Source organism: Dermochelys coriacea, chromosome 5 (genome assembly GCF_009764565.3).
Source record: "Dermochelys coriacea isolate rDerCor1 chromosome 5, rDerCor1.pri.v4, whole genome shotgun sequence".
Taxonomy (NCBI): domain Eukaryota; kingdom Metazoa; phylum Chordata; order Testudines; family Dermochelyidae; genus Dermochelys; species Dermochelys coriacea.
Genome location: NC_050072.1, coordinates 81,859,145 through 81,881,472, shown reverse-complemented (window position 1 = coordinate 81,881,472; position 22,328 = coordinate 81,859,145). Strand labels below are relative to the sequence as shown.

At 39.3% G+C, this 22,328-nt stretch overlaps 1 protein-coding gene across 2 annotated transcripts in view; it reads right to left on the bottom strand.

Annotated features, from left to right (window-relative positions):
* MEGF10 (multiple EGF like domains 10) overlaps positions 1 to 22,328 on the bottom strand; it is a 169,554-nt gene that overhangs the window by 6,208 nt on the left and 141,018 nt on the right. For both annotated transcript variants that reach the window (XM_043515023.1, XM_038403762.2), the window contains 11 exons: positions 20,299 to 20,445; positions 15,649 to 15,783; positions 15,091 to 15,219; positions 11,461 to 11,589; positions 9,607 to 9,735; positions 6,904 to 7,032; positions 6,092 to 6,328; positions 4,519 to 4,646; positions 4,166 to 4,289; positions 3,510 to 3,554; positions 783 to 989 (listed from right to left, as the gene is read on the bottom strand). In XM_043515023.1, coding sequence (XP_043370958.1) covers positions 783 to 989; positions 3,510 to 3,554; positions 4,166 to 4,289; positions 4,519 to 4,646; positions 6,092 to 6,328; positions 6,904 to 7,032; positions 9,607 to 9,735; positions 11,461 to 11,589; positions 15,091 to 15,219; positions 15,649 to 15,783; positions 20,299 to 20,445 — 1,539 coding nt within the window. The remainder of the gene's footprint in view (positions 1 to 782; positions 990 to 3,509; positions 3,555 to 4,165; positions 4,290 to 4,518; positions 4,647 to 6,091; positions 6,329 to 6,903; positions 7,033 to 9,606; positions 9,736 to 11,460; positions 11,590 to 15,090; positions 15,220 to 15,648; positions 15,784 to 20,298; positions 20,446 to 22,328) is intronic.

Sequence of the window (22,328 nt, the reverse complement as noted above, 5' to 3'; positions counted from 1 at the left end):
TCTTCTTTGTGAATTGCTTCTCAAGTTTGAAAAGAATGGGATTGCTCTTACATGAACATGTAGCTGTATAGAACCTGAAAGAGTATCAATATTTTTTCAGTGATTTTGTTTGTTTGTTTTGGTTGAGCCTGTGTTGAAGATGTCTTCAGGTCACCTTTTTGGGGTGAGAGTGGCCACCTTGGTTACCTCTTATGTCATTCTCTGGGCAGTCACAACCCTGTGGTCTGGTTCTGAGTTTACCAGGTACAGCCCTCTGTCTGGGTCCTTCAGTGAGTCCACCCTCTTTCAGGGGATATAAAGCAGTCCGAATAAAAGGAATATACTTCCCTGACCCCCTTTATTGTGTAAGGGAGAGGGAAGCAGTCTCTCAAGCCCTGCAGGTAGTCTCAGTTCCTGCCTTTCAATGTAACGATCAGGGCTTAATCCTTGGGGTATTTCAACAAAGGATCAACCCAGCTCATCTTCTTTCTCAAAGGGTTGAGCAGGTGTTTGCAAGCAATCAGTCAGTTAGTGGCACAGGGCCCCCAGTCTGGGAAAACTAAGCCCTGTCTCTGCTTGTTCTGAGTGCCACGCCTACTGCTCGGAGTTCCTCCCTTTTAAGGGCCCACCTCGAGGCCTGACAAGCACATGTGGTGAACTGCAGTTGATTGTGACCACAGCAGTTCCTTAACCCTTGTCTGGCTGGTGGGGGCTCATCTGCCCCACCACAGCTTGATTCAAAGGAAGAGTTTTGTGCACTGTGTCCTTATCACACACAGCCTAACAATGCAGTTTGTACTTACCAACTTCATAGACATTCTTGTTGGCTGAAGCAGAGTTGCTGATCTCTGCATATGGGGAGTCCCTGCGTGCCGGTGACTTCATTTCAACATATCCACATTCTGAGTTTTTCGGCACCAGTGCTGGTGGGTCTTTAATAGTAGCATATGGATTTTCAGAGCTATTTAAAGAGCAGTTGCTTAAATTGTATTCTGAGTTCTTCATTAAATCTGACAATAGAAAAAATAGCACTGTAAATCTTTTGAATGTGCTGCGTAATGTGTAAGCATAAATATTGTGACTAAGTAAAGCATAAGCTTCTGTTCCAGAAAATGTTTGCCACCAAATAGATTGGCTACTTTGAGTTCTGCACAGTTTCTCATAAATCAATAACTATATAGAAACTTGTCATAATACTTCCTCTGATTTGTTTTACACAGTGATTAACAGAATTACCTCAACTGCTCTGCTTTTTATGGGCCTGATTTTGCCTGGGGTGTTAGTGCTGCAAAGTTCAACTCTCATTAAAGTTGGGTCTGGCACTAATTAAAGGTAATTTTCAGGATCGGGCTGCAACTGACAATTTTAGAACACATTTGCCTTTGCAGGTGCTGAACTCATGACACATAAATAGCTCAATCCCTTCAGTAACTGTAATGTTAACAGACCATTCCTGTAATAATTCTGACAAAAGGGTGCTTTTAGTGAGGGGCCATTTTGTTCTGCCAGTGCCTTCATTGATAACAATCAAGACATGTGAAAAGATTCAGCTGTTTTTCCTTGATTTCCCTAATGGTAGGGATGGAGGAGGAAAGAATGAGCAGGGGTCAGTTGGTTAGTCAGTTTGGGGTGTGGCCAAGAGAGTCATGTGTTTTCTTGGGCTGGGAAGACATTCTGAGAGTTTCTTCTGTCTTTGCAGATTTGCATCCAAGACTTTCAGAGCTGACTACTGAGGCCTGGTCTACACTTAAAAGTTAAGTTGACAAAACCACATCCCTGAGCACCATAGCTATGTCAACATAATCCCCAGTGTGGATGCAGCTATGTCAATGGAAGAATGTTTCTTTTGACCTAGCTACTGTCATTTGGGTGTATTCCGACACTGATGGAAAAACTTCCTCCATTGGTGTAGGCCACATTTACACTATGGGATTATTCTGGCATAGCTACGGCACCTAGCTGTACTGGTATGGGCTCCATAGTGTAGATACACCCTGATTTTGGGTATGCAACTTGAGATGCCTTATAGGTATCTGACTTTCAGAGAGTGGATGGTCAGAGCTTTTCAACAACCAGGCCTTTTTAAGGAGTCTCAAATGAAGCACCCCAAAATCTTTCAAGAACATCAAGAGAATCCTTTACTGCCAGACAATATCACATACTGAAACATTATAATTGATTCCTTCAATTAAATTATATAGTATTCTAGAAATGCTCTACAAAATAGCTGCTCTTGTCTATATACTTAACTCACCCATTTTCAGACGTCTGGGAAAAAATGAGCCTTCCAGTGAGACTTGAAGGAGATCAGAATCAGGCTATTTCAGACCAAGGAGGGGAGCAAATTCCAGAGCTGTAGTGCCCTGCCAGACTATGCCCTGCCAGCTACCCCTCTCATTTATACCAATGGGACTCCAGCTCTGCTAATCTCAGCCGTGGTGGTATAGCATGGGGAGACAGATGGTCTTTCAGGTACTAAGCCATTTACAGCTTTAAAGGTCAAAACCAGAACCTTAAATTTAATCTGGAAGCTCACAGCCAGCCAGGGCAGAGGATGGAACGCAGGTTAAATTTATCAGGTGGGCCATCACATTCTTCACCATCTTTAGTATCCAGATGGATCTAAGTATGTGTAGAAAACATTACAGTTGTGTAATCTTGATGTGGATGGCAAAGACATGCACGATAGTTGCAAAGGTGGACATCTGAAAAGACCATTTACAGCTTCTTGGCTGTAGATTAAATAATAAAAAGGGCATGGCCATTGCTGCAACTTAATCTTCAAGTGATGGAATAAATATTTTCTGAAGGGTATGTGGAATCCCGTTAATGTGCCCACGTAATGCCAAAGCACTGCAGGCTCACTTGTGGACACAGTGGGAATCATAGATGCTCTGTAATCTGAAACACTGCAGCATTATAACATTTAATTTTCATTGCAGTATTAACATGTTGCTGTCTTCTTGACCTTTTAACAGCTTACTGACATATAAAGGAGTTATTTTCTTTGTCTTATTACTACCAAAGCAGAACACAGCTCTGACAAAAGTCTTCAGTTCACTCATGCAAGCTCAGTTGTGCCTGAAAGGCACAGCCTCATGCAAAGCAATATTATCTTCGCAGTGGTAACTGAAGTGTGATATGGGGAAACAGCTAAGAAAGGGTAATGGGCTACCTGCTTGTCACAGGATCCAGCAGGGGATTTAAGGGAATGATGTATCCTACTTCCAGAAAGGAAGAGAGGCAAAGAAAGTCTCTGGGGACTGCAGCCCACATTAGCAGGGGAGTTACTTTATTTTTGTGTTACTCATGAGTTTTCTGTTTAACCAATAAATTGTGCTAGGAGGCAAAGGTCCGAAAGACTTGGGTATTGCACTGGTTTCTTCCTGGGCTCGTGAGATAGCTTATCAGCTTACAAAGAGTCACTGCACTTCATATATTCTCTTTCCACAGAAACCAAGAATAATTTTAAATAGGACATGAAATAGCTCTGTATTTTTATTAAAATGTGTCAGAAAATAAAAATTCACCTTTCAGGGATTTTCCCATATATCCTCTGTTAAGCCCAAAAGCACCTATGAAAAAGGAGAGAAACAAAAAACAACATTTTGTAAATCCAATTGCAATTCTCTGGGAAACCATTCAAAATCTCTACAGAATTGTTTCATGGCTAATTTGTGCCTCACAGGAGAAATACCCCTACAATGAGAGCACAGATTCACTGCAGAAGCATTGTGACTGCGCACTTATGTACTGACTAACAATGTCTAGATTCATAGAATTTAGGGCCAGAAGGAACCACTAATCATTTAGTCTGATCTTCTGTATATCATAGGCAATTAAATGTCACCTAGTTTAGTCCATGCCTAAGTTAAATAAAAGTCTAAGTATATTACATTTACACAATTTCCTTTATCAACCAAACTTATTTTCCATAAAACCAACTAGATTGTCTTTAATTATATTCCTCTCTCTATGGGTAGTGCTCCACTTGTCAGCCTAGGAGGAGAGCCATGGCCTTGATCCCTCTACGCTCAATTTGGCAAGGCTAACACTAGGGGCAATGTTAGCTAGCTTCACTCAAGAACCAGACTGTGTCTACACCTCACACAGGAAATGTCTGCTCTGCCATCCCTTAGACCCACACAGGGTAACATACAGCACCCTTTTTCTTTATTTTTTTTACCAAGCTCATTGAGGTAGCCTCCATGTTTCCAGTCTGCAGGCAGTGTTCCCGTATAGTCCAGGACTGCACCCCGTTTTCCAGGATCCACATTCTTAAGATTCACAAACAGCTGATTGCTTTTTGACTATTTCAAACAAACAAACAAAAGATAATGTAGACTGCAGCTGATTATAGATCACTAATGTTTGCACAAGATGATAATCGGGAAAACAAAACTAAGTACAATAAGGTAGTTTAAGAAATCAAATCCTTTATGAAAATGACTTGTTCAGAGATGTGCCATGTAAAAGAAAACATTGAGCTAATACTGTTTGTTGATCTGCATAATGGCCACCACCATTTTCTTGTTTTACCTTAGCAAGGGTCATCCTGTCCATGTTGTTGACATGAGGTGGGGTTGCGCACTGTGTTAGGGTGTGATAGCTAGGGTTGGAGAAGTAGTGGCTATTAGCATTCCCACCATTAGTATGAGGAATGGTTTCTGAAAAGAAAGGGAGAAGAAAATGAACAATTTAAAGGAACGTGCTGTCGCCTTTTGAAGATACTCACTCCCTGATACTCAGTCCCTTCGCTCTTTTTTGCCTCCATTGTCTGCAACCTTGGCATTAACCAGTTTGCAAAATTGCTAGCCACCAGCTCCACAACGTTGTGTGTGTTGTTACTACTGTGACTGCCCCTTGGCCGCATTTTTCAAACATACCTTCATGTGCTCTAACTACTGCAACTCCTGGCCTCCCAAAGCCCCAGCTTCCCTAACTCCTGAAGTTTTGTGAATACAAAAAAATGTGACAATATCGACCCAACTCCATCTTGATTTCAGGGTCTAACTAAAAACTGCCCTTCTTTTAAAACCCTTCATGGCCTTGCTCCAGCCTAACCCATGATTCCTGCCTCCTCTCTTCTCCCTACTCCCTTCACTTGTCTCATACTACTCTATTTCATTTCAAATCTCAGTGGAAACCATATCCTTTCACTCTTTCTTAAACCCCATAAATATACAGCAGACCCTCGCTAGAGTGCGTGTTGCTATAGCACGGATTAGCATATAGCGTGGTCGCAGGATGGATCCCAAATTTAAAAATTTAAATTGGGATCATGGTTACACGGTGCACACGTTAACGCGATACTGCACATGGATCCTGGACCCCGCGTTCTAGCGAGGGTCCGGTGTAGTTAGCAGAGGAACAGAAAAATTAACCCCAGCACTGTATTACTTAACTCTGAAACATGTTTTGAGATACAATTTGCATGAAAGATGCTAGAGAACAAAGTTGTACTGCATGGTATGTGGTCAACATTTTCCCTCATTCAACAATACACATTTCTACTAGCATAGATGGGCTTTATATATTAAATGCATAGATTAAAGAGGCTATATTGCACTACACACAACAGTTCACAGCTATAGACACTTGGAAAGATTCACTCAGAACTATGACTATGTGCTACTGACAGCTGAAAGGGGCTGCCATGGGGGGTGGGGGGGGAGGGGGCTGTTGCTGTCCAGCGTGTCCTGAAAAGCTGAGTTGCTGACTAGACAGGAGGGACAGCCTACAGCAACTAGGGATACACAAATTCAGTGGATCCTTGAGAATCTCCCTCTTTGATATGGGGTACCTATGAAGCTTCATCCTCAAGGAGATTAAAACTGCTCCCATTGGTGGAATGCCCAAGGGAGGGTGGCACTAGAAACCCAAATTACCCTCCCTGAAAGCATAAACTTCCCTGCTCATGGTAGCAGTTACTGATGCAGAAAGGTGCCATCTGCACCTCCTCAAGCCTGTGGGGGCATTTATGTAGCCAGTATATGAGCTTGATTAAGAGAGGACGAATAGTTGTGAAAGTTAAGTGAGGAACAAAATTTGCAATATTGTTTCTCCAACTGGGATTTACTTAGTCATGTCCCTCACACAGCTCTACTCCTACCTGAAATGGTGTAATCCGCATTGATGACCCTCATAGCGGGTGTATAGGTAACTGCTGGCATATGTGTTTCTTTCCCCTTCTGCTTGTGTCTATAAATAATGAATAGTGCTAGCAAGAAGAGGACAACCAGGACAAGAATAATGATTCCTGCAATAGCCCCAATCTGGTAGGAATCAGCAGGGATAGCAGTACTGGTACGGCTTAAACTGTTCAAGTTTCCTACTATGATCACACCAGCTGGAAAACAAACAGAAATGAAAACACATGGCATAAATTCATAAAGAATTCTAAAATGAAGAGTAGAGATCTGACTTCTATTTTTAAAGCTCTCTTACTGTGTTCATGTCTAGATATTTTAAATATAGTTAGAGTTATGCCGAAAGCCTTAGGATTGACAGCCCAAGCCTTACCTGGCAAATACTCTACTTTTATATGTCTATTTCATGTGGGTGAAAAAATAGCACTCTGCTCTCTGGCCAAGAAATACACAGTGTACAAAGTACTTGACCCAATGGCAGCTTTTTATGGCATTATCTCTGTACAACTCTGCAAAAGATATCTTCAAGTGCCGTGTTAAAACCAAGGATACTGTCCTAGCTCACGGTCCTTCCTTCCTCCAGTAAACTATCAATAAATCATCTGATGATTAAGACTCATAAGTATAAATATTATTAAAAAATAATCAAGCAAGTCATTTAAATACATATCCCAGAGGGAATTCATTACTTATGTACATACATATGATATCTAAGAGAATTTAACCCATCAATATTTTACAGTACTTTCACAATCACTTTATTATATGTCACTACCTTGATCACACCTTGCTCCTTTCCAGCCTGGGCTGCAATAACAAGTTCCTGTGATGTGGTCACAAGTTGAGTTGTTCAGACAGTCACATATTTGCCGGCAGCCATAACCGTATGTACCTGGGGGACACTCTGTGCAAAATAATAAAAAATCAAATGCACATCTTTATATTTGAACCTATGAATATGAACTCTGGGTGTAGTAAATGCTACTGAATGTTACAGATACACAGTATTAAGCAACCTAAAGATTTGCCATTGTAAAGCAGGTACATTTTTATAAGTGACCAGCAGGTGGCAATGTGTTATTGATGCTAGAGCACTAGGAGGAAAGAAAATATCTTCCCTGAGAAAACAAACAAAATATTATGTTCACACGTGAATACCCGGGCCGGATTCTCCACTGCCCAGCTCCTTGTTTACATCTATGCAAAATGAATATAAATTGTCTCCAAATCATAATGGCACAGGTTTAAAAGGCAGTAGAGAATAAGGCACTGTGGGCTAGATACACAAAGAAACTTAGGCGTGGTGATCCTAAGCATTGCTATGCCTAACTTTTAGGGACTTAGAAAAATCACTGTGATTCACAAAGTCTGGGAAATGCTAAACCAAGGGGTGGGTAATAAGTCCCACCGCATCTCAGAGATTGACACATGTCTAGGCTGCAGGGAGTAGCCTCTCTCTGCTTGGGAATCTGAGGGCTTGTCTACACTACCACGTGGGATCGATCTAAGATACATAACTTCAGCTACGTGAATAGCGTAGCTGAAGTTGACGTGCTTAGATCTACTCTCCGTGGTGTCTTCACTGCGGTAAGTCAACAGCTGACGCTCTCCTATCGACTCCACTTGCGCTCCTCGTTCTGGTGGAGTACCGGAGTAGATGGGAGAGCGCTCAGAGGTCGATTTAACATGTCTATACTAGACACGATAAATCGCCCTCCGCTGGATCGATCGCTGCCCGCCAATGTAGAGAACATTACAGCTGCACAATCCTGATGTGGGAGGCAAAGACGTGCATGACAGTTGCAAAGGTGGATATATGAAAAGACCAGTTACAGCTTCTTGGCTGTAGGTTAAATAATAAAAAGGAACTGGCCATTGTTGCAACTTAATTTTCAAGTAGTGAAATAAATATTTTCTGAAGGGTATGTGGTATCTCATTAATGTGCCCACGTAGTGCCAAAGCGCTGCAGACTTACTTGTGGACACAGTGGAGCTTAAATTTTGTGAAGTTCTCAGATTTTTTGGGAAGGGGAGGATGGACAACTAGTTTGCTTTCTTAATTTTTATTTATTTATTTATTGCAATTTAAGTTCATGTTTTATTTCGCCCAAAATTAGAGCTGATCAGAAAAGGGAATATCTATGACATGGAAAATTCCAACATTTAAATATTTGGTTTTGTTCCAAATCAAAACAAAAAGCCAAAATTTTGAAATTTTCCATAGGACTGATATTCGGAAACAATTCTATGCATTAACATCAAAACATTTTGTTTCAATAATGTCAACATTTTATAATATAAAATATTAAATATAATTTGTACAAATATGCTATATTAAAATCAATGTTTTAACTTAATATAAAACTCAAAACAAAATGAATCAATATGCTAAAGTCAAAACAAAACATTTTCAGCTTATCAAAATGAAATGTTTGACATGATCAAAATAAAACAAGAAAGTCAGAATGGTTTGGTTTGAGATTTTGCCATTGAAAATTCCATCAAAATCAAAACATTCCCGCAAAACATTAAGATTTCGATAAAACTGCATTTTCTGAGAGAAAACTGTTCTGTCAAACATTTTTTGACTAGCTCTACAAAAAAATGTTAGTTAATTTTACAAAACCAATATCTGTTATACCTAATGGGAAGCCTACACATGTGAAATTGAGCCCTGTGCAGAGGGACTACCAAAGGCTTATGTACCACTCAAGTCCTAATTAAACACTCAGAACAGGGCATAAGTGAGATTTATACAGTGTGTAGGCCCTATGTTGATCTTCTGAACAGGGGCCAATTTCTGGGGTAGTATGATGTATTAGGCATAGAAGCACCACTGTCTTGACAAAAACTAGGTCAGCACAATTGTGAGTCTTCGGGCCTCATCCTTCTCTCTCATGTAACTTCACTGAAACCAATGAAGTTAAACCGGGGTAGAACTAATATGTGTGAAAGGTGCATCAGGCCCTATGTATAGCAAATATAATGTGCCTTATATGCTTCCCTTTGGTACTCTTTTGACTTACATAGAGCTATTGCAGGGATGAATTTGGCTCTCAGTCTTCCAGTTATTAGTTTTCATCAGGGTGTTATGACGGTAATAGTTATTTGGATTAATTTGTTATTTTTGTACAGTTATGTACATTTTTCTAATATTATGTCAAAGGCAGTTAACTATAGATAGCCTAGGACAGGAGCTTTTTAAACATAGATATAAATGTAAATAAAAAATCAAAAAGATTTAAAGAAAGACTATAAGTCTTACTTACTAATCTCTCAGGTTTTCATCAGATGGAGAAACAACCTTAACATCACACAGGATAGAGTTAGGTCCAAATCCTGTGGTCATTACTCAGGCAAAACTCCTTTTGAAGTCAGTATTATTTTGTCCGAGTAAGGACTCACGATCACAGTATTCGGTCTAGGGAGTTTTGCATTTGTTCCTACCATGCATGAATAATTTCTGCTTCCTACTCACTCTGTTCACAGTGTTTCCCCATGAATCCTGTGCGGCAAGTACACTGCCCCAATATGTGGTCACAATCAGCTCCATTCTGACACTGGCATATTAATGCACAGTCTTTCCCATAAAATCCCAAGGGACACCCTGCAGTGCAAAGGAAGGAGGAGGGAAGAGAAGAGAATCTTTATGAGGAATATACAAGTATTATTATGACTTATTAAAAATCATTTCTATAGTGCCACTAATTTATACAGGACTTTATAAACATAATAGATGAAGAGCTTCTCCACTCTGAAAAATTTACTGTCTAAATGAGACAAACAGACAAGACAAAGTAACAAGTAAGAGAGGATGCAGGGATTGCTGATGATGAGAAGAAGGTAGGCAGGAAAGATTGCTGGAAGACGTTTTAAGGAGACATTTGAAGGAGGAGGGAGGGGGGACTTCATGCAAGAGCCCAGGAAGACTGTAGAATGATGAATGAATCTTTGGACATATTTTCTGCACAGTTGATGTTGAAACATTAATGAGTAAAAATATTGTATCTCAGCTCTCACAAAGGTGCCATGTCAGTATGAAGAAGACATATCACTGCAAACAGATTATTATTCACCAGCAGGAAGCAAAAGAACCATGATAGCTGACAGCTGAACCAATTCAGTGAATGTCTTCCACAGCATTATCCATATGACCCCATAATATGTGTTATCTCCTGCCGCTCTGACATTGTGCTATTGAAAAAGGAGTGTTGTGACTCTAAAAACCACTGCAGCAAAGCAGATTTCAGTGGTACTTTTCTGAGATCAAATATGATGAGTGTACCTGACTTGAGCATAAGCCAAATAATAGCTATAAATGTAATCATATGGTACCTGTAATGATGAAAATAAGACAACATTCCTTCAATCAACAAAAAAATTATCTCAGACTTTGTGTGAACTATTGCTCAGAACTCATATGCAGATTTCCAGTCACAACACTTCCAATATCTAATTCATTAATGTAAAGTTCTTGGAGAGAGATCTCAGGTATTAAATGTATTAGTCACACAAAAACAATTACAGAGTGGAGTATAAAATAGTGACCTGATGAAGTTCCGGTTCTGGTTCCAGATAATATAAATAGTCATGCCAGAACCTAAATTTTGTGTTGGTAAAGCTTGTTCCCTGTAATCTAATGACCAGAGAGATAGGAGACCTGTATTAAAATCACTTTACAACACTGCTGAGGAGATGAATATGTCTCTGTGAATCATTGCCATTAGCAAACTTGAAGCTATTCACTTCTTAGGACTTGATTCAGTCCTGGGTAATGCTGATGTAATCTTGGGTGCAGAGTGCCCAGTGGCAGTATTCTTCCCAGAGGAGGTTTTTAGTGGGGAAGGGGTACAAGGTAACTGCAAACTGGCTTTCTGTCAGGGACACACACCTAGCAAGTGCTGCCCAGAAATGTATAGCTCTGGCCAGGTTGGGAGACCATGTCTTGGCACCTGGGAAAGCATTCATTCAGCACATGCACGTGCCCATGCCAGCTTCTGCTGCTAAGACTCCTGTGGACTCCTGGTTGTAACTGAATATTGCCTTCCTCTGGAGGAAACCCAAAGGGAAGGCAGTGGTGTGAACATAGTCTATCCTCATCCAAGAGTGAATTCCCCCTCAGATGCAGCAGCAGTCCTGACTAATATAGGTGGCTACAATTTTCATCACTTGTACCAGCAGAGGTGACATAAGACACTTCCTCTGGATTAGAATGGCATAACAGTGTTGGAAAATCAGCGAACAAAGAGGGAGTATTAAAATAAATGAAGGAAAATATTGTTATTAATTGGTACTCACACAATAAGGTAAGTAGATCATAAGAGTCACTTACTCTGGGTACAATAAAGGCCAGTCCATCCTGGAGTACATTTGCACTCCCCATCATAGGCACTGCAGTAAGCTCCATTATGGCAATTGCAGGTGTGAATACAGTTTGGACCCCAATGGGCAGGTGGGCAAGCTAAAACATCCCAAATCAATTAATTTCATCGGTAAAGACACAAAGCAGCACTACATACAAATGTTTAAATTGTTCTTTTCTACCTTCTTCAGTCTGATCAATTTCAACCAAATAGTTTCCTAATTTTTTCTTGAAACTAACTAGTGTTTTACCCTAGATAAGAGCAAATGAAAAACACAAACAGGAAAGAGGAATCAATGTGTGAGATCCTGATCTCAGTACAGTACTATGTGGCCAATATCACTGGTTTCTTATAGTTCAAAAGAGGGAGTCATAAATCAGGTTTTTTGATTGATTCTTCACTGGTTTCCAGTGACTGAAAATTTTTCACCCCTCCTGAATTCCACTGAACTAGATGGAGAGGTTGTGCATTCTAATCCTAGCACAGGAGGAGAATAAACAGGGAGAGAGGAACAATATTTGTACCCTGGCCCAGTTATCAATTAAATCCCTGTATTCCTCTCCCAAAATGTAACTTTATGGCTGAAGCAGAATGAATCAGAGATTCCATGGTTTAGCTTTAGTTTCTTGATTTGAGGCCTCTGATTTATTCACTGGTCCCCATCAGACCATGAATCAATATAATCCTTCCAACAAATAAATAATTACAAATAGGGCCCTACCAAATTCATGGTCCATTTTGGTCAATTTTGTGGTCATAGGATTTTAAAAATCATAAATTTCATGATTTCAGCTACTTAAATCTGAAATTTCATGGTATTGTAATTGTAGGGGTCCTGACCTCAAAAGGAGTTGTGGGGGGGGGGGTCGCAAGATTATTGTATGGGGGGGTTGCTGCCCTTACTTCTGCACTGCTGCTGGCGGTGGCGCTATCTTCAGAGCTGGGCGTCTGGGCAACAGCCGCCACTCTTCAGCCACCCAGCTTGGAAGGCAGCGCAAAAGTAAGGGTGGAAATACCACAATCCACCTAAAATAACCTTGCAACCCCCCTGCAACTCCCTTTTGGGTCAGGACCCCAAATTTTAGAAATGCTGATCTCCCCCGTGAAATCTGTATAATATAGGGTAAAAGCACACAAAAGACCAGATTTCACAGGGGGGAGACCAGATTTTACAGTCCGTGACACATTTTTCATGGCTGTGAATTTGTAGGGTCCTAATTATAAACAATAAAGTGAAGGTTTTTGCACACACAACCACAGTTGCAAATATTATTGGTGCAGGTTTAGAGATTGCTTTGAAAATGGTACATTGAATGAATTTGGTATTGAATGGTAATAACAGAAAGAATGGTAAAATGTCTCCCCAAATGCTAAATATTATATGTCAACAGCACTGTAGCAAAAGAAAAGTTACAAGTATATATGAATAAATCAGATCCCATTGAGAGCAGTGAGTGCTTTAAAAATGACCTCTTATTTTTTGATTAATGACTCTTCCAAATTTCTATTTTTAGCGTAAGTAAAGAGTTTTGTCACTTTTCACTGTGAAATTATTAGCTTTAAGTTACATTTCTGACTTTAAATGCAGTCTTGTGGAAACAAAGAATTAATATTTTACAGGAGAGAAGAAACAAATTGGGCACTGGGGCTTGACCCCTGATTTTGACTATGTTAAGGGTAAGACAGTGTTTTGCCCATGATCATATACTGATTTGGCTGTCCAGAGACCTAATTAGCTTCTTCAAGGCAAGTCAGCAGTTGTATATTTTACTAAATGTTTGCATTTGCAAAATGCTTTATATATGTATAACCTGTATTTTTGGGAAGTGTTGGCACAATCCAAATTTCATTTTATTAAGGAAAGAAAAAAAACATTTGCAAGAAGTATCTTCTTCCTTAAATCTCAATCCATTCTTTTTCTGAGGTTTCCATTTTAGCTGTGAACAATAATGATGATTTTTTTAAATTTCTGCATGAAGTTAGTGGTCAGCCAAGAAGGAATGCCAGGTCACGTGCAGAAAAAGGCTAAGGGGCTTCATAAAAGCCACCAGTTCAGATAGAAATTAATGGAACCATTATTTTCCATGAGAACTGATGGCCTTTGCACAAACCAAATAAACTTCCTCTCTTGTGGTCACAAGAACAGCCTTAATAGATGCCCCCATTCATGCTGTTTGCATCATTTTCTTGCATTGCTTCTGTAAGTACAGCCTCCTCTCAAACACTCATACCCCAAAAAGGAGGTAAGGAGTTGAAAACAACAGAATAAGGGTCTGCATCCAATGAAGAATTTTGCCATTGACTTCATTAGGTCCTAAGTTTTATTTTGACCAGTAACAACAGCAGTGGGAGTTGTGGGTGTTCAGTGCCTCTGAGAATTTAGCCAATTAATGTTTTTTTTCCCAAATCGATGAGACTTTGCATTGCACTGGGACACAGCCAGTTAACCTGTGCTAGTCAAGCCGTACGTAATGTAAATTGATGAGGCAGGTTATTAGGAGATGCATCTCTTCGGAAACTGAACAGCTTTCCCACACCCGCAGCTCAACATTTCTGAATTCTGACATATCAGTGTCCGAGACTGTCCCGGTGAAGCTATGTATGTACAGGCTACAGGATTGGGCCATCAAGTTGCTTTTGTACTAGGCCTTGCTAACTATGAAAATGCATGTGTCAGAAATCTAATGCCAGTGATTACTGATTCAGATAGACCCGGCATAGGTGTCAGTAGGAAGCCCATATTTAATATAATAACAGATTATACAAATCATAAGAAAAGTAAAATGTTGATAACATTTCTCATTGACTTAATTGGTGCATGATCAGACTAATCTACAGACTGAACAACAAGGAACAGACTGTCATTGGAAAAAATATGCATCAATGAAAGCTACATCAATAAGCAACAGAGAGAAATCTGTAAAAATGATGCTAAATAAGAAGCCAGACTGCAAAAATCAAACCAAAAAAATGCTTTGAAAATTCAAAATGCTAAAGAAGAGGAAGGATGGTCTGGTGGGTAAAGGCACTGAACACAGGAGATCTGAGTTGTGTTTTCAGCCCTGCCACAGTCTTCCTGTGTGATCATGGGAAAATCACCTAGCATCTATATGTCTCAGTTCCCCATCTGTAAAATAGGGATAATAATAATGACAATAATACTCCCATAATTTAAAAGTGTGTCCAGAGGATACATTTGTTAATGTTTATATTTATACTAGAGTGATGGGGGCAATGGACTTAGTTAGACAGAGAAGGAAGGTGCATGACTGTTTAATCATGAAGTTTGAATGTTATGATAATGAAACTGCTATGAAAATGTTCAAATGGATTTTTTATATGGGATTTAAAATGTAAAGTAGGTAAATGTCTCTTAACCATATTACATAAGAGTCTGTATTTATTTATTTTATTTATTTAATCTTGTCCATCTCTTTTTCTTATAACAAACCAAACAAATTCTAGGTGCCAATACAAGTCCTTGTCATTTATCAGTCAGTCACAAAGCATTTCCTCAACAACAAGAAAATTAAAAGGAACTGAACTTAGTCTACTTGTTTTAACAAGGTATCTCAAGAAAGAAAAAAACTGGTACTTACGCTGAGAGCAGTCACTGCCAATCCACCCAGGGTAACATTGACAAGATCTGTCAATAGGATTGCATGTTCCATTGTTGGTGCATGTGCAAATTCCAGCACAATTCTTGCCAAATCTCCCACTAGGACACACTGTTAAAACATTTTAGTGAATTTTTCCATAATTTATATTTCTGTTGTTTACCTAATATTTGTAATTGAAATCTGATGTCTTGGATCAAGAAAATTCCTATTTAGTATGATGCCAAAATAAATGCTGCTATGAATTCGGTCAAGCACATTTATATTATTTATTGTACAGCTATTTAATTTACCTAGAGGATTCTTTTGATAATGAACATGATATCTCCATAATTAGAAGAAAGGTATTTTTTATACGTTAGGGGCTATCTTTTCAACCAACTTCAACCTGGCTTCAGTTTCTACATTTACAAACTGCACATACAAAACCAGAAGCCACTTTGAAATAATGTGATCTGATAAGTCTAGAATGATAGAATGAAAAAAATTGCCACACTTAATCACTGTATCCATTGCAAGGGTCTTTATTACAGCATTTACCTTCATTACAGAGGGCTCCTGTGAAACCAGGTAAGCAATCACAAAGTCCAGTTACATGATGGCAGGGACCACTGCTGTGCACACACTGGGGGCATGCCTGACTACAACGATGTCCATAAAACCCAGGAGAGCAAACTGAAATCAGAAAGAATATACTGTCATTTCCTCTTGCATTTTCTACCCCAGCATGTTCTATTCCTCTTCAACAACTAAATGGGTTAACAGTTAACCAGTTCAGTGCTGCTTTCCTGTCACTTCCAGTACTGCTCCATTTACTAGGTGCAATCTTGTTGAACTAGTGGTTATTGTTTTTTATCTAGTTCCAATGAGTGCTTAATCCTTGCAGATATATAAGAAGATAAAAGTCCCTACCCTGAGGAGCTTACTACAGTCTGGTTAGTAACTGGTGACATTCAGGCACGTGAAAGGATGTTGCCACAATGGACTACCATACTGCAGTGGCAGTGAAGAACAGCACTGAATGTGTTAAAGCCTATAATGACAGTGACTCAAATTCTGGCCTGACTCACACCCTGAGCAATCCCATTCATGTCAGTGGGGTTGCACAAGTTGTAATTCAGTGGCAGAATTTGGCCTAGCCATGTATTCAGGCTATATTTCACACCAGCCAAACAAATACAAACAAGAATGTGACTCAGATCAAATCTATTTCTGTTTAAGCGGAGGTTGAGAGGAATAACTTTCATGAATTATGTATGAAAAATATGTAGATTTGAAAATTAAAGGATAAGTAGTTGGAAAAAACATTAAAACACAATACACAGGAAAATAGAGTAAGAGAGTTGTGTCCTTAAAAGGAAAGACTTTCAATAAGTCTATAAAGAAAAGGAGTACTTGTGGCACCTTAGAGACTAACAAATTTATTAGAGCATAAGCTTTCGTGAGCTACAGCTCACTTCATCGGATGCATTTGGTGGAAAAAACAGAGGAGAGATTTATATACACACACACAGAGAACATAAACAATGGGTTTATCATACACACTGTAAGGAGAGTGATCACTTAAGATAAGCCATCACCCACAGCAGGGGGGGAAAGGAGGAAAACCTTTCATGGTGACAAGCAGGTAGGCTAATTGGAATTAGCCTACCTGCTTGTCACCATGAAAGGTTTTCCTCCTTTCCCCCCCCCTGCTGTGGGTGATGGCTTATCTTAAGTGATCACTCTCCTTACAGTGTGTATGATAAACCCATTGTTTCATGTTCTCTGTGTGTGTGTATATAAATCTCTCCTCTGTTTTTTCCACCAAATGCATCCGATGAAGTGAGCTGTAGCTCACGAAAGCTTATGCTCTAATAAATTTGTTAGTCTCTAAGGTGCCACAAGTACTCCTTTTCTTTTTGCGAATACAGACTAACACGGCTGCTACTCTGAAACCTGTGAATAAGTCTATAATTATTGCTATTATTGACTTCTCATTTTTTTTCTCACTAGTTGGACAAATCTAAATTACTTCAGCCCACTGGTGTATTGGCAGAAAGGCAAAGGTGTAGTGTGTTTTCCATCTATTCTTTAAACTAGCCATTCACTAACAGTGCAGAGAGCTACACACCACCTCAGACTGGAAACACTGAGGCCTCCAGTTCATTTTGAGGCCAATGGTACTAGTCCCTTCTTCAGCAGAACTGTATCACCAGCCACATAAAGAGACAAAGAAAAAAGGCCTGTTGCATGGAATTTCTTTCTTTGTTTCTCTAATCCGTTTGGCACTTATTTCCTGATAAATTAGGATATATTAGGTAATGCTTCAAGTTTAGTGTCTGTTGTTCAGCAGCAATTACTATTTACCAGAGTAACCTGGTATATTTTCAGTATTTTAATTTAGTTCAAAATTCAGTCTCTTAAATGTACACTTGAGACAGTTTACTTGGTCAAATCCCTCTGGAGTGCTTCACCATTTTCAAGTAAAGCACTGTGTCAGTCGTAAGATTTTCCTTTTTACAGAAAAAGCATTTGATCATTAGGCCCTGTATTTGTGTGATCATTTGTCTCCTTGGTCTCTAGACTGTGCAGGAGCCATTGGTTTTGAGAGCCATTTGAATGCTAAACTGTGGAAGCCACTACACTTTGTTATACCCATAGTTCCAAGTCACTAGAAAGGTTTACATTTATTTAATGGGATAAGAGAGAAAGTCCTCTCAGGGATCAGTAACTGGTAAAAAGACAGGAGACAAAGGGTAGGAATAAATGGTCAGTTTTGAGGATGGAGAGAAGTAAACAGTGGTGTCCCCCAAGGATTTGTACTGGGAGCAGTGCTGTTCATCAATGATCTGGAAAAAGGGGTAAACAGTGAGGTGGCAAAATTTGCAGAGAATACAAAACTACTCAAAATAGGTAAGTCCAAAGCAAACTGTGAATAGCTACAAAGGGGATCTCACAAAACCAGTTGATTGGGTAACAAAATTGGAAAAGGTACAAGTCAATATTGATAAATGCAAAATAATGCACATTGGAAAACATAATCCCAACTATATATATAAAATGATATAGCTGTTACCACAAGAGAGAGATCTTGGAGTCATTGTGGATAGCTCTCTGAAAACATCCACTCAATGTGCAGCAGCAGTTAAAAAAAAAAAAGCTAACAGAATGTTAGGGACCATTAGGAAAGGGATAGATAATAAGACAGTAAATTTCATAATGCCACTATATAAATCCAGGGTATGCCCACATCTTGAATACTGCATGCAGATTTGGTCACCCCATCTCAAAAAAAATATACACCAGACCCTCGCTAGAATGTGGGATTTGGGATCCATGCTTGGTACTGCATTAACGTGGGGACCGCGTTAAAATGAATTGCAATTAGAGTAATTAAATTTGGGACCGTGTGATATGCGAATTCGCGCAATATAGATGCGCATTCTAGCGAGCGTCCGGTGTATTAGAATTCGAACAGGTACAGAAAAGGTCAACAAAAATTATTAGGAGTATGGAACGGCTTCCATATGGGGAGAGATTTAAAAGACTGAGACTTTTCAGCTTGGAAAAGAGAAGACTAAGGGGGGATATGATAGAGGTCTATAAAATCATAAATGAAGTAGCAAAAGTGAATAAGGAAGTGTTATTTACTCCTTCTCATAACACAAGAACCAGGGGTCACCCAGTGAAATTAATAGGCAGCAGATTTAAAACAAACAGAAGGAACTATTTCTTCACACAACTCACAGTCAACCTGTGAAACTCATTTTCAGGGATGTTGTGAAAGCCAAACTATAACAAGGTTTAAAAAGAATTAGATAAGTTAATGGAGGATAGGCCCATCAATGTCTAGTAGCCAAGATGTTTGGGGTGCAACCCCATGCTGTGAGTATCCCTAGCCTCCGACTGCCAGAAGCTGGGTGTGGACAACACGGGATGGATCATTCTAAGATTGCCTGTCTGTTCATTCTCTCTGAAGCACTTTAAATTGGCCACTGTCAGAAGACAGGATTGTGGGCTCAGTGGACTATTGATCTGACTCAGTATGGCCTTTCTTGTGTTCCTAGGTTCTTAGTCTTCTTTTGGGTTAACTGATTTACTGAAAAAGTCCTTTGAGAGGTATGCAAGTGATAGTAAAGAACAATTACACCACTTAACTAGAAATGCTTAGAGAATACTAATGCCACAGTAATGTCAGGCATTTAATATTAGGGTCACTCATATTCATCTTCTTTTTCTTCTTGAAATCCTGTCATTCCTGGGCTTTGTGACTCCATACACTCCTGGTTATGCTCTTATCTTTTGATTGTCATTGGATGGGCCTTTCTCCTTTCCTCTTTCAGTGGGGATTTCTCAGGTCTCCATCCTTGTCCCTTACTCTTCTCACTCAAAACCCAACCGGTGTATGATCTCCTTCAGAAAAAAGGCTACCATCTCTATGCTTATGACTCACAAATCTACCTCCATTCTGGATCTCTCTCCCTCACCTCTTCTATGGTACAAACAGAAAAATTCAGTCTGAAAAAGCTAGGAAGGTGGTGAATAGTGATTAGTACTCTTGGATGGTTAAGAATTGTGCACACCCTATTATTTTTGTGATCCTGTTTTTTGCCACCCCACCTCAGCCCATTTATTTGTCTCCTCTGTTATGTAGTGTCTTTTAGATTACAAAACCTTTCATATTTATATGTCTTTACATATAGTCCATTTGTGTGTTGTATATACTGTCTTAGTGCCTAGCACAATGAGACCCTGATCTGGCTGGCATCTAGTTGCTCCTGCAACATAATAGTTAAATAATAGTAATAATTAGACTAACAACTGCCATTGAACACAGTGGGAAATGCAGATGTTCAGTGCTTCTGAAAATCAGGCTCTCTTTTATTTAGTTGCCTAAATATGGATTTAGGACCCTGATATTAGGAACTTGGATTTTAAAATTTTGGACTTTGATTGTAAGACCCTTTACAATAGCAGTATATAAATAATAAATAAAAGTATAAAACTATAGTAACAAGAAGAAGATGATTACTGTTGGGAACTATTTGATAACTGCATGTAAAGCACATTTCGGTACACCTGTACATTAGCACAGTTAAAATGCAGAATGTGGGCCTGTTACATTATACATTACCAAAACCACATAGTGTTATATGATACACATATTTTAAAAAAGAAGGGACGAAAATTTTAAAGCATTGTCCTTACTTCTTTGACAAGTGGTGCCTCTGTATCCTGGTGCACATTCACAGATTCCATCATCTGGAGAGCACGAAGCTCCATTTTTGCAGTAACAGGACAATGAACAGTTTGGACCCCATTGGCCCTCAATGCACACGCTGTCACAATGTATACCTGCAAGCCATTAAATACACAGAGATGTCACCAGCAACACCAGTAGTCAGATTCTATAGACCACAGATAACAAACAAGGGGGTGAAATCCTGGCCCCATGGAAGTCAAGGGCAAAACTTCCATAGACTTCAATAGGATCAGGGCTTTCATACCCTCTGCCTTTCCTGGACTCCACAACACTGGATCCCTTTATATTCCCACTGATTATTTGTGTGCAGAATTGATCCTAAGCTCTATAGCAGGAAAGCATCTCTGCAGTTCTGCTTCCACAGGACATATGAGCAACAGGAGATTCTACCTTCAAGCGTCATTCCTGCTGAGCTTTTAAGATCAGTAAAACGGAAGTTAAGCCACAATGATTTAGGAACTCTTCAGGTGCTTTGCTTCAGCTTAGCAAAGCTTAAGACTTCTACAGGGCTGAAGCCCCCAATTAGCCAAGCCTCCAGTATTACAAAAGTTTTTGGTGTCTCCCATGACCTTTATAAAACCAGGCCGTTTGCACCCCTCATTTTCACCATGGGTATGTTCTGTGTACCAGCTGCAAAGAGAAATGAAATGGAAAAGTGCAAAATAATTCAAATGCGCCGTAAATGGCTTTTGGTTCCTCTGTAATGATCATTTGAGATAGCAGAAGATCATTGTCACTTCTTTGTGAGAAAAATATACAAGATAAAGCAAGCTACTTCAGAAACTCCTCTTCTGAATGTAAAAATTCTTAAGGCCTGAGGTAATTTCATGTAACAATAGTGATCGGGACAGGGAATGACTTCTAATTAGTGGTGAGCTGATTACCACTAAGCCTCATGCCAAATGTAGAGCACACAAAAGGTTTCAAAACACATCACGTGAGCATTCCAAAATGCTTAGCTGCAACACAGTACTAAGGACATCCGTCATTCAGTGTTTTGTCTGTTTTTGGCACAAAACTGAATATGAAATTGCCATGACTTGAACCCCAAAACAGAAACAGGCACAAATCATAATATGAACTGGTAATTAGAATCATAGACATATTTTTCTTTACAAACCAGCAACACTAAATCTAACTTTCCTGATTTTCTTTCTTTCCTACCCACTTCTGAAAAGTTCCCCCGCATGTTAAATGCCAGTAAGCAACCACTGTGGTACTCAGATCTTATTGTGTCTACAGAACTTTGCATTAGCAACTGACGATTATTGTAGTGCCTCTATTGAATGAATCATTTGGCTAAAGAAAAAATGGACTAAATCCAGTCACAAGTACGATTTGCTTTAGAAGTATTTCCAGCAAAATATGGTTCTGGTCACTTACTGTCACACTTTTCAAAAAAGGAAAAATAGTTTCACATATGATATTTGAGAAAAATCTTCTAAAAGCACTGAAAAGTGAATATCTAGTGTTAGTGAAATGCTGAAAATCCTTGAAAATAAATTACCCTATTCATTCATACAGGCACAATGTAAACCTGCCCCCTTCCCCTCATCCCTGCAACAACTGCCCTGCAAACTGCCTGAATCTAATTAAGGAATGAGCACTGCTCTGGTTAGAGGAAAGGTGACCCTCCAGATTCTTAAATCTTTGGCCTCTCTGTTAAGACTGTCAAAAAGGGGGCCAAAATAGTGCCAACAGTAGTGAAAACATCTGCCTATTAGAATCCAGATACAGGTCACCTAACAGCCATAAGATAATTACAACCCTTTGATTAATATTGACCTGAAAAGAATATTTATTGCCATGAGGTGAAAGAGTTACTGTATCTTAACAATTCCACCATCACATTTGATTTTTTGCCTCCATAGGTACCTTGATTGTCCTGTTTTTATCTACAGTTAAGACACAAAACAACCAGCTTCTCAATAACTTGGGCCAATATTTTCAAATTTAGAAATTAACATTAGAAATT